Below are 17,190 nucleotides of genomic sequence, written 5' to 3' on the forward strand. Positions count from 1 at the left end.
CTAAGTACAATAAAGCTGCCACATACTTCGAAGTTGTAGCCGTAACTGTGACACCAAGGTATACAAACTCTAAAACAAACATCTCGCCTTTGTATTTAACACTACACTGTGCGTAATGAAACGTTAGACTAGCGTCACTAAAAAAATTGATTTAACAAGTGTGCTTGCCGGCCTGGTTTGTACTTGCTTAAATCCCTAATTTAGCCATGAATCAGAACACACGCTAAGGGACTAACATGGTGACAGGATGAATATGGTGACAGGATGAACATGGTGACAGGACTTAGTTGTTGTTGGCGTCAGCGCAGATGTAAGTATAGACACCATACATGCGCTGTATGTATAGATAACATGCACAACCTGTAGGATATCCAGCGATCAACCATCTCTTCTCTGATACGCACACTGTAACAGGTGTATTGCTGATACACCTTCTTCCTTTATTTTTTATATGGTACGATTACATCAAGCAATGCGCAGCCTGATACTTACTTCCGCCCAAAATTTTTATCTCTTTATACCATGCTTTACAGTTGCAGGTTGCATAGAATGCGAAGTGCCCTTGCATAAAATACACAAAATTTCCGAGCAGGAGTTACAGGATTTCAACCAGTCAAAGAACGAAACATAGAAGAGAGAAGTGTCGCACATAAGAAGTGAACTACGAAGTGTGAAAGTGCGGCCGTTGTATTGTGTGCCACTTCTTTTCTCTGTGTTTCGTACCTTGGTTCATTCAAATCCTCAGACATTTTTGCCAACCAACGCACACCGCGACAATGCTGGAGGTATGGCTACGGAGTTACAACCGTACCACGCCATACCACTGCGAAAAAATCTAAAATAGTTTTAATGCCAAAATGATCCGCTTGATCAGTAGAATATTGTATCTATATCACCGCTAGTAATATTCATGGACTGCTAATTACAGATTTTGCTATTAGGCACAGTGCTCACTGTTGTAGCTTATGTAAGCCAGTTTAGGACCTAATGGTGATGCCGGCACAGATCACACCGGAAGTGTCAGTAGATGTCCTGGCCGGGAGCACAATTTTCCCGCAATCACAACTTTGATGTCACCGGTATCAGACTAACGTTCACCACTGTCATTCAAACATCACGGTAAATGTATATTCGTTCCAGGAGCTGGAAATCAGGTCATTCGCTTTTCCTTCACGAACCAGAACGCGCATAAGGCCATACACGCAATCGGACCAGCGCGATAATCTAACTTCACGCAACAGTTGAGTCGTGGTTTACGTGCGTTCACCCACACAAGCCAGGGGCACCGCTACGCTTTGTGCAGTGCCACCGGCGTGTTAAGGCGGAAGTGCTCCGTTCATCAACAGCGACAGCGCTATAACCAAATAAGTAATGAGAGAGCTAAATGAGTGCGCGCCAAATACAGGCGCCTAATTGAAATGTCTCGCATTCACCACGGTGTCTGCACCATGCATCAGATATACGCTGTGTATAGTGTGCAGGTGCAACACAGGATGCGTGTTACTCGTCTGTCACATGCACGGCGCGTCGAAATGCGTTATCGACACAGAAACACCGTTTCACAGCGGAGACGCGCGCACCACGTCGACTTTCTGTCGACCTCCCGGCTACGCTCGCTTTCTTTTATTCTCCTTCTCCGCACCACCGATGAGGCGGCGGTTCTCCGTGTTCTCTCATTCTTTATTCTTGCCTTAATCCTCCACAGAAAATCCAAAGGCCGACTGGATACGATAAGCGTCAAGCCGTTGGTGCCAACGGTGCACGCTGTTGTGTGGCGCTCGAATTTCCGAAGCTTAAGCGTAATTACTCGTATCATCTTCACGACGTTATGTGCTCAATTTCGACGTGGGGCAACCACGTGATGCAACCGCTCCGTCTGCGCCATTGTGGGCTGTAGCGACGTGGGTATAATACCGCGGAATGTCAACGTTACCAGTATACGCGATATAATAACGGTTACAGAGTGGCGACGATGCTTCGCGATAGAGCGTTCACGCGTGTCTTGGGAAAATTGGGTAACATGAAATAATTAACGCCAACACGTTCTATTAGGCTGCGCTGTGGCACGTCGTAAATGAAACCACATGTCTGACGCAGCACTGTTCACTTCCGGATGTTGAAATGGCGGCGGCGGTGAATGCTGTGCTCGCGTGAGTCGGGGAATGTTCGAACGCAGCGAAAGGCGGATGTAGGTTGGTTAAGTCTTGTTTGGTGCAAAAGAAATGAGCAACGGCCCTTTTGAGGAAGACCCGAAAGACGACAGAGATCAGGGGATATTTGGTCTGCGTTCACAAGATGATGAATTCGCTACTCCACTCCTGTTGATTTGACATCGTTCTTCATTCTGCCCCGCCATGGTGGTCTAGTGGCTAAGGTACTCGGCTGCTGACCCGCAGGTCGCGGGTTCAAATCCCGGCTGCGGTGGCTGCATTTCCGATGGAGGCGGAAATGTTGTAGGCTCGTGTGCTCAGATTTGGGTGCACGTTAAAGAACCCCAGGTGGTCGAAATTTCCGGAGCCCTCCACTATACGGCGTCTCTCATAATCATATAGTGGTTTCGGGACGTTAAACCCCACATATCAATCAATCAATCTTCATTCTGAGTTGTCCCGTAAATGTGTCACCTTTTAGTAAATGTTGTAGTCCTGAATAACTTCAAAATGTAGAATTCGAGAAGATTTGGGAGGAGATGTTGAGTTAGATTTGAAGTAGGTGTTTCACAGGGTGCCGCTGTCCACGCCGGTGCTTTCGTTTGTGCCTTCAGCGAAGACAATTGCACAACGAAAGGCGAACTATTTCTTCTCATAACCTAAACCATTAATAATAACTCTTTCATGTCTGGGAATCAATTTTATGCAGAAAGAGAAATCATTGCTTATAGGGAAAAAAAAGCATTTGGTCACTTGTCCGCGCTATCGTTTCTTGCATTCCATCGTCTTAGTAATTTATCACATCTCCTTCTTCCCTCTGGTGAAAAACAAAATAGCTCCAAATATGACACATCTCTGACAATACATCTTGGTCACTCGCTTGTTAGTTTTGTGAGAGACATTTTCTGCTACACCACTGCATTGGCCTTGACTTTCTCGTACATCGCCCTTTGCTTCCTGTTTTTATCCTGAATTAAGGAAAAGGGTGGCATCGGAAAGCCCTTATGTACTAGACAACGCCACTTGCTGGGCCGTTCCCATCTCTGGTGGCACAGATGTTGTCTCAATGTGTTTCTATGGTCGAGATATAACTTGACGAAGGCACCTTGGTCCGTATACATATGTAAGTGCATAGAAAACTATTTGCATGGAATCTATCCGTGGTAATCTATGTGACCACCATGTATGTACGATAATATGCCCTTAAACTGCTCATTATTTATACGCTACTCATCATAAATGTACATAGCATTTCTAAATATTTTGCTTTCTCTTCAACTCGTATTATTTCTAGATTTCTCTTGTTTGTGTGTTTCATGTCGACATACAGCCATGTGGTCGGCATAGCCGGCTATAACTATAACCTACCTTCCCTCGTTTTTTTTCTTTCATGTTCTTCTCTTATGTAAATAAAAGGAATTCTAACAAACGCTATAAGGGAACTTTAGAATTCCTTACGCAAAGCTTTGCGTTAGTGTTTGTCGCCACTGCGCATGATCCATACGCTATGCTCTTGCGGGCCCCCTTTAAGTGACGCAAATAGCGGGCTACTGCAATGAGCGCTATATTTGCGTACGCGATTCTAAAAAAGAAAAAAAAACGACCCTGTTGGTATGCAAGTACGTGACGTCGGCCGTTTCGTCTGAGGAAAGCCCCTTCCACTGTCTGCGCAGCATTGAGCGGGGTGCGAGAAGACAGCACAGGCGACACTCCTGTTAACTCGCCTGTATCACTGACTGCAACGTACGTGCGACCCTTTTTTGTCAGAAGTCAACGTCTTCTCAGACACATTGAGAGAAAAGAAGGAAACGTGAGAAATAAAAAAAAAACGGCTGAATTTTAAGGACGCTCCAGATTCAAGGCGTTTCCTTATGTGCTACTAAGATAAAGTGAAGGCTGCAGACGGGTCGCCGCGGACGAGACTGAAATGCATGAAGTGAAGAGGGACATTGGAATGCAAGAGAAGTGCGTCGCGCCCGCTGCCTCCGATGCCGGCGTGCCCTTCGAGCTGAATGGATTGCGTCGAACATTAAAAACGAGGAAATCGTAAAAGGACGAGAGCTTCCAAGGGATTGACGCATGCTCCCGGTCGTTGCACTGCTGTTCTGCTGCTATGCGTATACTGTGTACTGACCTGTCGGTTGAGGCGCTGTAATGATAAATAAATAAATAAATAAATAAATAAATAAATAAATAAATAAATAAATAAATAAATAAATAAATAAATATTGGTACGTGAACGTCACTTTTGCTGGCTCGTCTGTGAACACACACGCACACACACGCGCGCTTAGCAGTGCTAAACACTTTTTATCAAACAGCGACAATTTAATACTGCAAGTCAGTTCTGCGCAATTCTACAAGGTAGCGGAAGAGATAAGAAAGCCTAAATTTCCTCGTGGTATCGTGCTAGAAATTCGGTTCTCGCCGTTTTCTTTTCTTGTCACAGACAAGCTAAGAAACCATCTCTAATATCAATACTATGCTATAAAGAGGCGGTCGCTACCCAACTCATGTGGCTCGTAGTCAGATGAACTTTCGGATACCGTCTGCATTAGTAGCAATGTGTGCCTCAGATGTGAGAATCGCGCCTGCGGAGCGTGCCATTCATGTGAATTCCAATAACTGTCTCGTTTTTCCACGCTGTAGAAGAGAAAACCAGCCATCTTACGGTTAACCCACCCGTTTTCCTTGTACCATTTAGCCCTCTCTATCACTAGTTTAACAATCTGCATTAGTAAATATATAGACCTTGCCAGTGCATTTTTTTCCTTGCTGTCAGCGTTGGTGTCGCCTTGTAGTTTTGTGTAAAAACAAATGAATAAGATTTCCCCGCACATCGCATACTTTGTATACGTGCAAATGAAAGCGTTCGAGAGCTGTCGACTGTTGCTGCTCAATTGAGAATAAATGAGTCGGCCGTCAGTGCTGCCTTCCACTGATTGTCCGAAGGATCATACAAAGATGAAGAGGATAATAATGTGGATGCTAATACGCTGAAATGAGGTTGTCGTATATCAAAGCACATCTGGTCAAAATCGATCTCGAGAGCTGCACTGCTGCGTGCTTCATCATCATCATCATCATGCTCATCATGATCATCATCATCATGGCTACGTCCACTGCAGAGCAGTCCTCTCCCATGTTCCGTCAATCAACCCGGTCTATTGCTTCTATGAGACAAACTGTACGAGCTGTTTAAATGAGATTTTTTACAAACTTACGTCATGGGTACACAACATTTCGCCCATACCCCTCACGCGCACGCACGTCCCCTGCTTCGACGTACTCCAGCTCTCACCGAATCCCGGCTGCCGCGGCTGCATTTCCGATGGAGGCGGAATTGTTGTAGGCCCGTGTGCTCAGATTTGGGTGCACGTTAAAGAACCCCAGGTGGTCGAAATTTCCGGAGCCCTCCACTACGGCGTCTCTCGTAATCATATGGTGCTTTTTGGACGTTAAACCCCACATGTCAATCAATCCACCTCTCACCGAAATCAACCAGTGAACCACCGTGTGCGCTTCCCCAAAATGAAAAAGTGAGACGAAAAAAAAACGAAACAAAACAGAACACAGAGAAACGCATTTGGAAAGTACGGAATCGGCAGGCCTGTCGCAACGCGCGCGTTTTTTCAAAAATGCGCGGCAATGGGGCTGTGGTGAGCATTCGCCCAGTCTACGCAGGCGCGTGGTTTTGCTTCCACAGGTGGGGGCCCTCCACGATAACCTATTTCCAGTGGCCTCGAAATTCGCCAGGCTAATCGTCCCACGGACGGCGGCTTCCGCCGCCCGCCGCTGCGCTTCGGGAGCTTCGGGGAACGCCGAGCGCATTCTCGTTGCTCGTTTGCTTTTCCGCCCTTTCCGGGCAGGCCGTGAAGTCGGTGGGCATGCGTGCGGGCACGCGCCGTAACCGCGGTAAGCGTAACGCCCCGGTGTTACGTGGTGGAGAGAGTGAGAAATTCGATTGTCTTAAAGACCCCGGTACACGTGCAATGAAACGATGCCCATACGACGGTTTCGTTATGACAAAGAGTTGCGAAAGGGAAACAGACGGAGGGAAAGAGCGAATGTAAGCAGCCTATATTACTCACCAGAGTACAGCATAGCCGCCACTGCACTCTCAATCTCCCCTAAATATTCCCCGAGAAAACAAACGAGGAGGACAACAACCTATCCCGATTGGTCCTTGGCGAAATTCTTGCTCACCAGCGAAGAACTCGACAAAATTACAGCGCTCCTCCCAAATTATTAGAAGAAAGGGATGCCATCGACCTTGACAGGATATAAACGAGGCTCTTTCCGAAATTATTCAGATTCACCAATTTTTTTACCAACGCTGTACGGCTACGTCTGTCCGTGGTGGGGTGGCTCGCTATCGATCTATCACACTTCGTGGTGAAGCCTCGTTTAACGTATACCTGAAACTTTCGAGCTGTGGGAGGTATGCTGTTCTGACCCGGGCATGTAGCTTATCCACAACGTTATTCTCAATTTTCTTCATTTTATAGTTCAATCGTTACATTTTGTTGTCCCGGCGTTTTGTATTAAGGTGTAGGCAGCGTTAATTGTCTCTTCCGGACTCCCTGATGGGCCTCATCGAGAACTGTCGGGCTTCGTTTTTTGTGGTACATCGGTGCCAAAAAAATGGTCGACTAACACATAGTTTAAAAGTCATTATGTCAGGTTCTTCTGGTGTGTTTTCATTTGCGTAACCATTTGTCCGTCAAGCAGAAAACGCGATGAGTGCACCGTATCCAAGTGCACACGGTCACCGTTATTCAATGCTGTGGCCGCGTATCTCGGACGTTATCTCAAAAGAGCTAAGTTTTCAGTTCACAAACAAGTACCGCTAAAAAAAGCAAGACTACGTGAACGATGGCCGATAAAATTAAGTTTACGGACAGTGACCAAGCAGCAGTTGGCCTATAGTGGTTAGCATTTCTGATAGTCCGCGTCCGAAAATCTTTTCTCTTGATAGATAACAGCGACAGCCTACGTGAATATAATGGCCACGCAGCCATGATCATAATGGCCACGCACATAATCGAAGGGGGAATTGAAATTTTGCTTTAACAGCGAGAGATAAGCTTTGAATTTCGCAAGAGTGTTACGTAAACGCGCAGGCCACCCACGGTATGTATATATGCTTGACAAAAGGAAACTATTCAGAGGTTTTCGTTAACACGCTACCAGCGGATCACCGTTGCTGAAAACTCCTTGACCGAGAGGCAGAAATGCACGCATGCATAGCACGCAACCCGTACGCGAGGTTCTTCTCTCCCGCTCTGCTGTTCTTTTGTACATTGTATACTGTTTTGCACTGTTTTCACACTCGCAGCTTTCCTTGCCTACACTGTCCGCCACACAACTACAACTTCTTTTTTATATATATCCAGGTTTGCGTGTCTTAGTGTCATTGGGTTAGAATGCATTGGACACGCCGTTCGTGAAAGTCAACGTACCGTTGCCACCAACCAGTTCTCACCGCTGCATCGCCGACATGCAGTTGGACATATCTCACGCTCTCTCTTTCAAATCGGGCCACACCGGATATATATGGCCATATATGGCGCCACATGCTGACATACACGGCCATATAGCATGACACATACAAGCAAATTCAATTCCAAAAGTAATTTAACAGTTGATGTTGCCATTTCTGCCTAGTGCTGGGTTATCGCCGTACACATGCTGCCAAATATTTCGTTGCTCTTAAAAAGAGGAAGAAAACTACGAGAAAACGTGGCAGGCGGTTCTCGCTATTTTAACTATTTATTAACAAGGAAGTTTGTACACCTGTTTGTTTAGTTTACTGGACGGGAAAGTGCCGGGGAAAATGGAGGCTTTGTTCAATTTATCACAACAGAGTGGTCAGTACGCGTAATTAAATCAAGTTTACTTTGGCAGATTTCAAATACTATCTACTCCGTTTATCGCTAGCAGGTACCGCAAGTGATTACATCCACAAAGTGAAAATGGAAGATTTCGGTGCCCCACATATTTTTTCTCGGCCTTTCGAATTCCGGGTTATCTTGGCGCAGCCTACAACACTTCGTTAACCAACTGGCGCGAGTAAATTATTCTCGAGTTAAAGTATCTCGGGTTAGGTAATTTCACCCATAATTAAAAGTTCGCGTAAGATAAAGGTCACTGAGCTTCCGTAAGCAATAAGAAAGTGCCCCTGTTACGCAGCGTTGAGAGAGTGAACCGAAGTGCAAAGGCCGTGATGGTGGGCCTGGTTTGTTGTTTGAGGGGGGGGGGGGGGGGGGGGCTGGCCAGTGCAAAACGGTTGACCGACAGTGCATGCACGTGGACATGGTTCCACGAAACTCGCAGACCAGCTGGCGCCGCCATCGAGATGCGGAAGTTTGACGCAGGAAGTGCGACGTAGTACAGTTGCTGGAAGTGCATATTTATGAGTTTTATATTTTTTGTCGTGTGTTAACGTCATTGAGCTCTAAATCTAGAAGAAATTCGACATGGTTACATGCATTATGAGCAACCAACATAAACGTAAATGAAAATAATTTCGATACCTTGAAGTAACTCATGGCAAGTCATATTTGTGGATAATTCCAAGCTGTTTCGTCACTTTCTTCTGACGGTGGTATGAAAGCACAAACAAACAAACAAACAAACAAACAAACAAACAAACAAACAAACAAACAAACAAACAAACAAAAACCAGTCATAAGCTTCGGTGAAATATATAAGACCATTCGTTCCATGTTTTGCGACAGTCAAGTATTATTAGTCAGTTGCCGACTTCGTTATTGACACCTAATTTATAAGTGTTGGAGATGAAACAAACAAACAAAAATGATACGTTCTGTCACCGGCGACCTCTTTCCGCTGTTTCGTCAAGCTTCCGCCTATACAAGGGGCCCGCAGCGTCCCACTCACTCACTCGGTTTCCTTTTCGTCGACCTCACGAGGAAGGCGTGCCCGTAAAAGTGGCGTCAGCGGAAGCCGATTTTCGCTTTGCTCATAACTACCGTGACAGGTGGGCGCACGACGAGCGCGTGACCTTGTCCATCCCAAGTCGACGACTCCTCGCTCTTCGCGGCTGTGTACCGCGCGTGGAAGCAGCGGTTTACATTGCAGCGATCATTTAATGAAGAATGGGTAGAATTAAGAACGTCTACCTACGATACTCAGATGTTAAGGCGAAAGCTTCAAATGCGTGATAGAATGCGACAATTCATCTTCGGCAGCATCAACACAAGTGATACAGAGAATCCCATGACGACTTTACCACATGACTCCATCAAAACGCTACAGATAGCCAACATTTGTAACGTCAACACTATGACGTTACATAACGTGACGTCACATCATGGCGTCATCACATCACGTCGGCGTTCGGTCAATGGTGAACCAATCACGAAGACAGTGCAGGGAAGGTGCAAACAGCTCACGATGTCTACACAATTCAGGAGGCCTACACAATTCTGCACCTAGCGTGAAAAACCTCGCTAGGGACACAGCTTTCGGAAATAATGGTGGTGGGATTTGAAGGGGGGGGGGGAATCAGTACATCAACTGAGATGAAAAGGAAATCACTCGAATGCATTAGGGATCATGTCTGTTTTTACCGTAGCATCTTGGTTCGATCTGTAAAAGATTAAAAAGTCGTCCACATATCACCTTCGTTAATTTCAATACTGCGATCGTACCGATCAGCTGCGCCAATATATCTGCAACCTAACGCCAAAAAATGCAGTGGGCTGAACGCGTCATGGTTTTCTCAGTGAAGTGCCCCAAAGTTGGCATCTTTAAACAAGACACGCACGTCTATATCTTGTCGCATTTCCTACAACTTTCTCGTGTACCCTCGTATTATACACAGTTTTTATTTTCCTATGCACTCCACGTGTGATCAAGTACTTCGTAGCTTATTAATGTGCTACATTCTCCGAAGTTACAGTCATACGGAATCTACACGCGCGTAACTTATCGATGTGAGGTCGCAAGCTGTCGCCGCGTCTGTTTCGTGTTACGCGACAAGGCCACCGTGAACGGTAGGATTGTAGATTTGTTGTACACGGAAGCGGACGTCCTGTTATACGCAATTTCGGACTGGATAACCGCATTCGTGTTGAGCTGCATGACATCGATGGCACCGTGCGGTCATTCAGGACACGTGTCGCTGCTCTTTCCACAAAAACGCAGATAATAGCTTCATATCGAATACTGATAGCACGTTTCGGAATGTAGTGCGACGCTATAAAAAATTTTGCTGCGTTCAACTGCATAAAAGCTGTAATATACGAGCATGATGGCAGTAGCGAGAACTTTCTGCGTTGACTTCCTATTCCGTTATGCTTCCTTTTAACAGCCGTCGGTGGCTGCAATAAATGTAGTGGTTGCTTTGAAAGGGCCGCTACATTGTGGAGAAGGGGGCAATGACGTTGATATAAGGGCGTCATTCCATGCAGCCTATTCAATTTAGCGCATAAAAAAAGCGGCACCAGATGACTCATGGAAACCAGAACATAGATGATATCGCAGAGAGCTCTCGACAAAACTCGGTAAGGTGTTCGTACTGGTGTTGCAACATTTATATACGAATGCAGGTGTCTTCAACATTAGCAGATGCCAACGCGAAAATTGCGGGAAAGGACGGAGGTTCAATCCGCCGCGTGCATGACTTCAGTGCTCCGACCTTCGATGCTTAGACCAACAACATCTTATCCGCTTTTTTCCCTCATTAAAATGACTAGCTTGGTTTGTAAGTCTCTCGCGTCTATCGGGGTGGAATATGACTAACTTTGTTGTTGATGAACGAACGAGCGACAGTTTGGCGCTGCCGAACAACGTACTACACAGAGAAAGCACATTCGACAGCCCTGGACAATGCCAAACGCGTTTTGGAATCTCGAAGAACGTAGATTTGTGACAGGAGCACTCCAGAAACGGACGAGCAACGTGAATCCCGACTATCCGAAGCAATCCTGTGCAAGCGTCGAAAGGCCGAAGAATGCGTGCATCAGCAGCTACGAATTCTCCTATCGTGACCAATCGCCCTACCGAGTCCTGGCAACTTCTCCTGTTCATTAGACAAGCACAAAACTTCAGTAACTTGGGTGGAAGTGCTTTCGCTCTAAAACGGTATGTTTAGAAAAAGTGTTTAACGAGTTAAAGTACTCTATACTCCACTAAGGGATAGCAGAAAATGTTCCAGTATGTACCGCACTGACACTGCATGTGCTCAGAATAAAGTGTGAACCCTTTAGAGCACTACGTTCCCTCTACTATGGGAGAGCTAGGAGCCATTTCCGGTTACGCACGCGAAGAGCGTGGAGTCTGTACTCTCAATCGTAGAGCACTTGTTCTAAACGCACAAAGTACTTTGCTATTAGGGAGAGAAACTTTTCCTAACACTAAAAAGAGGCGACGAGGTATTAGTAACCTACCCTGATAGCTTAGAACCAACAACGTGTTTAAAATTACACAACGATTCAGTATATAGGGCACTCTACTACATAGTATGAAAGCTATGGGAGAGCATAAAGCCGTCCTGTGGGGCTCAATACTTGATGAGGCCTTGCTGACGAAAATTACGCCATGAACGAATTCACGACAACCACACTCGCTCATGACGCGTTTAGAACAAGCAGTTGACGATTTAGAGCACTAGTACTCTATACTAAACCTCATACTACCAGCAACACTGATGCTAGTTGGCTCAGACAAGCTTTGACATGTTGGATGCACAACTAACGACACGACCTTCATTGCGGCTCTGGAATGACGCGTAACATTTCCTTGGTTACTTATTCAAATTTTGTGGTCATATTGAAACGCATACATACAAATTACAGTAGTCGTACAAAAACGTGCTTGTTTTAATGCATCGCATAAACAGAAATAACAAACCTAAAGGTGTCCAATATGTCGCAGCCGCTACTGATGTGTCGGTAGTTAGTAAAAAAGACACGTCAGGAACGTACACAACTTCATCTGAACCTACATCACCTGTTTAAAGGCTGCGGTACTTAGCAAACGTCGAGAAACTTCGTGGTGCACCTCGCTAAAAAACATTTATTCAACGTAAAAGAAAACTTCAGACAATTCTAATAAGGCATCGTGGTATAAAGGCAGTTTATTTGATCTCAATGTCACACCCGCGAAGTCCCACGCCGAGCAAAAGCTATACAAACGAGTAACAGTTGCACGCGGTGACTTGTCAGTTAAAAGCTGCGAGCTTGGCAACAGTTGTGTCTGGTAAACGACGAAGTTTCCCAAGGCCGCTCTCTGAATTCGTATTGACAGCAAAATCACCGTTGTATAAAATAAACCTCGCGCACATTTTCGCGGCGCCTTTTCGTCTATACCTCGGGGCACCACTTCGGCGTCGCCGCCGAGTTCGTTCGCGTTCTTACACAAATCGGCCTCGTCGATTCGAATACGATGACGGTGGGCGCTCTAAGGACGCGACAACATGCGCTCGCGCCTTCGTTAAGCGTGTATATACGACAAACCGCTCTGTAGGGGTTGGGGGGGGGGGGGGGGGCGAGGGTTATTTTTTTCTTCCAAAACTGCGCTACCTCCAGCAGAAAAGAAACTCCTTCCTGCGTTCTCTGCACAGCTCTCACCGACGTATACGTTCACACAAGCGAATGCCCGCCCCACTTCACTCCGTGTACGTGTGTGTGGCGCGCCGCTCTCTCGCGTCTATCGGGGTGGAATCTCTGCAGAGAAAGCGCTTCGAGAGGCGGACTGAATGCGGATCACTCCGAGGAAACTGGCGCCGATCGCGACAACGGCAGCGCGACCGATCGAGGATTGGAGCTCGGCTGCTACCGGCTGTGTTTGGGCTGCCGAAGCCGCCGTGACTACCGCTGTTCGGAGAACAGGTTCATCGCGAGGGTTGAAGCAGCGCTGAAGAGTGCCGTATTTTATTTCTTTCAACTATATACACGGCCGCTCTCAACCCTCCTTTGCACGTGCTTCTTGGCTTCGTAGTCGTGATCAGACGTCCTCGCTACTTTACTTTTTCGTTTTGGAGCGCGTCCTCGCGTGTCCGACATATGCGAAGGAGACGAAGGGGATGGACGTGGTCGACCGTAGCTCTCCGCCCTCATTTGCATCTGGCGACGAATTGTTTTTACAGCTTCGGTTGCCAGAGGTATACAGCCGATTTTAACTTCGTCTGTGCGTATCATTGCACCAGCGGGGCCATTAGTGACGCCCTGCGGTAGAAAGTGAAGTCGAAAAGAAGTACAGATTCAACGTTCGATTTAGGAAAGCGTTGCGGACGCATACTATTTTGCATGCTGTGTTTTGGCGGCCACCCAACTGTTTTATGCACCATTCCTTTTTCTTATGACCTGAATAACGGTATATTCGAGGTAAGATATACTTAGACGGGTCATTTTGACGCTGGATCATTGTTTCTTGAAATGCAGAAACAATGGTCTACGTTTCAAGGTGCACCATTTGTGTTGGATCTAAGCGGGCGGGCCGTCCTGGTAACAGAAATGATCGTTCGGACTCGATGTCCACAATCTCGATGGAAGTCTGTCTCATTTATTATGTTTTATTTTCTGGAATTGCTACTCTATTCGCTGTGTACAATTTTTGGATTTCCTCTTTCCCGTAAGTCGTGTATTAGTTAACTGGCGATCCTTTAATGTCCACCGTTGCTAGCTATGTGCACTCTAAAATATTTAAATAAGATGCGAAAGATTTTTGTGGAAGCATGTAACATATCTCCAATAAGGTTACTTTAATCAATCTATCTGTCTATCTATCATATCTGTGCAGTCGATCGCTAATTTCGATGTCGTGATTGTAACTGGGATCCTTTCTCTCTTCTGCAAATTGCAAACCTCTTAGAATCTTTAATATTGAAAAAAAGATATGTGGGGATTTACGTCCGAAAACAACGATATAACTAAAAGAGACACCTTTCTAGAGGACTCCGGAAATGTCGACCATTCGTGTACTGAATAGTGTGTCATTACTTAATAGCGTGGTGTGTTCTCCTGAAGCACGCGATCTGAACCAAGCTCGCTGTATTGCGAACAACGCATTGGAGTTTCGTATACGCCTCTTTGAATCTTACAAACCCGCACAGCTTTACAAAACGCAAAACAGCCGCGCTGAAGGCGGGCGTTAGGGCGGTTTTTCTTGGCCCTATTCGACTGCGACAGCTTGCGCGAAACTTCTCAACACGCTGTGGCCTCCGTATAGAAGCTACAGGGATTCGCTGGCGCCAATCTTGTGGGCGCCTACCTTTCGAATCGGCCACACACGCGGGCCAAATAGCAGTGGTCAAACTCTTTCTCGTCCCGTGAAATCTCGCTGAGCGAGGAGAGCGACACGCGGGTTAGGCTGTCTGCTACGCGCGTGGTTTGGCATCGCCTCCCGTCGTCACTGAGGTGAAGCGGGCGGCACGTCGCTGCTGCCTTGTGCTGTCAGCAAACGGCGGCGCTGGCTCGTGGATGATTCGAGCGATTGGTCACGGTCATTGCCACGTAGCTACGCGGCCATCACCTTTCTTTTTTGTTTGCCTGTGCGTCTTTCCTTGCTTCGTGCCCATAGACTGCACAGCGACGTCCGTGCTCTTCTTCCTCGCGATTTCGTTCGGCTTCTTCTGCGCTCTCGTCCCAGTGGACTGCGGGAGCGCTGTATAATCTTTTTGTTAGGGCCACACGTCGACGCTCGCTACATGTCTCCCGCTTTCCCGCCGCTACGCGTTCGTGTTTCCTTCGCGGCGCGACCGGATCGGCGAAATAACGACGAGAGAAAAATGCGAATCTCGCGAATTGACGACCGCCTCTCTTTCGCCCGTATGCCGGGTGCATTTTGTCGTCGTTCGTTGCTGCTTGCACGGCGCGTGCCCCGTCATTTGTCGACGATGCAAGTAGAGAAGGAACCTGTTGAAACATCGGCGGCGCACGACTGGCGTAGATCGTTTTCGAGAGGGCAGAGCGCAAACGCGAAATGCCGCCATCGAAAAGGTGAACCACTCAGCGACCCCAGACGCGATGACGAAATAAGACAATCTGCGTGCGTGCATGTAAATGCCCTTCCGAAAAACGAACGTGCACGCGTTATTTTTTTTTTCTTCCACTGCGGAAACAAGGAATGTAGTAGGCAGGGCAAAATGTAGGGCCTAAAACTGCGTATTGTTCATTTCTTTTTATCGCTTTGGTAAGTTAGTCCTTTCGGTCGTGCTGTTATACAGTGTGGCACGACTGACGTAATTGAAGCAAAATTGTATACTGCCGCTCGTCGAAACACAGATAAAGAGGGCGTTTTTTTTTTAATCTCTTCCGCGCTTTCCGGAATAAATAGTTATTTCCGGTGTGGAAATATGCGGAACATTACTATGATCGGTAGCTATTTCTACCTTCAGCTGTGAAAACTATCGGTGATAAATCTCGAGCAAACATTTTAAACGTCTCCTTATGATTAGGACAAGCATAATCCGCGTTTACGCAGCTGTTACCAAGCAAACGTGACATGAGAACGAGTTTTGAGTGCTAATTATTGTATGCTCAATCTGACTATACTGTCAAATTAGACGCGAATCATCACATCATTCAAGGTTACCTTTTTCATAAACTCTCGTGGTTCGACCGAAGGTCGCTGGGTAGAATGCCAGCCGCGGCCGCATTTCGTTGCTGGTTAGTTTCCTCGAGATCCGTTTCCATAGATTTATGTGTGCTTTAAAGAACCCCAAACTATCGAAATTCTCACTACTACGGTGTCTCTCATAAGTAAATCATAGTTTTGGCAAATGAAACACCAACAAATATACATTCTTGCTTGAACAAGTGCTCTCTGCTATGTACAATAACTAAGTTTGTATCTAACCATAAAGGCAGAATCCAATGCGGCTTTCATCCAACACGGCGAAAAGCGCCGAGAAGTTCTCTAGAAACGGAAAACACTCTCAATTTTCTCGCCCAGCTTACGGACGTTACCTGGGGCCGTGTTATGAATGGACAGCGAGACGAAAGAAGCGAGTCAGCATCGTCACGATTCAGCACACGGCGCGCACATTGACCGCGTATGCAAACGAGGCGACGCGGTCCGGAATCAGCGGGACCATCTCTCGCTAAGGAGCCGTAGGACGACATCATCATAAACGGACTGTTCCACTGACAAAGTATCTCACGCAAGAAAAGCAAGCGGACGCGAAATTTCACCGCGCGGCAAGTGACACGTGGAAGGGATTGTAAGATTGCCACAGCTGATCGCCTATGGCCAAGTCCAGAACAGGACGACGATCGGTCAGACGATTTAAAGTCGCGATCACCTACCGTATACGCCACAAGTGCAGTTTATCCTCAGAGCATCCTGTAATCCAAAGGGTTGGGCAAGGCGCTTCGAAGAAAAAAAATTGAGCAGCTATTCCAAAGCGTGCGAGACGGTTCTCCCTATCGGGAAAACGCCACCGATGACTTGCGTTCACCGGGCTCCGGGTGACAGAAGAACCCCGGGTTTGGCGGGTGGCACCTACCTAAGAATCATCGTGGACGGCTTCTCTCTTCGTCGTCGACAACACGGGATCCTTCTCCTCTCACGGTCAAGACAACCAGGAGGGCAGTGGTAACACGCCGGCGGCACAGTCTAAGGACGGTGCCGATCGGTAGTCCGCTTGGCGCGGTCACTCGCACGTCTTCGGGCCGCTACGCACTGTTGTTGGTCAGAGGGGGCCACCACAGAACGCGCACGGAAAACAACACTCCCGCTGGCCTTCGCTGGAGGGATGCCGCGACGACGTGGACTCCTGGGCGCACGTCGAGGCGTGCAGTGTTGTCGCTGCAGAGAAGGCACGTCGCACAGACTCAGTGTCCGATGGCCGACTCTTGGGAAACGGTCTAGATTCAGGGGACCTGTTTTTATATATAAGCGAGAGGGAACAGCGGCGGCAAGGGCTCCGGGACGAGGAAGGACTATGAGCGGAGGCCAGCTGCATTGGCGAGGGGAAGGGCGTCCCCCCTTCTTCGGCTCCCCGTTGGACTTCTCCGCTAACGGGACTCCACCGGCGGCTCACGACCACGCTCGCCTGGCCCAGTTCCGC

At 47.2% G+C, this 17,190-nt stretch overlaps 1 protein-coding gene across 1 annotated transcript in view; it reads right to left on the reverse strand.

Annotated features, from left to right (window-relative positions):
- The window catches only part of LOC119170332 (salivary peroxidase/catechol oxidase), a 174,102-nt gene extending 157,112 nt beyond the window's left edge, over positions 1-16,990 (reverse strand). Inside the window, exon 1 of the mRNA XM_037421471.2 lies at positions 16,627-16,990. Within this exon, the coding sequence (XP_037277368.2) occupies positions 16,627-16,637 (11 nt within the window). The 5' untranslated portion in view covers positions 16,638-16,990. The remainder of the gene's footprint in view (positions 1-16,626) is intronic.
- Between the last annotated feature and the right edge of the window lie 200 nt (positions 16,991-17,190).

Source organism: Rhipicephalus microplus, chromosome 2 (assembly GCF_043290135.1).
Source record: "Rhipicephalus microplus isolate Deutch F79 chromosome 2, USDA_Rmic, whole genome shotgun sequence".
In the NCBI taxonomy this organism is placed as follows: domain Eukaryota; kingdom Metazoa; phylum Arthropoda; class Arachnida; order Ixodida; family Ixodidae; genus Rhipicephalus; species Rhipicephalus microplus.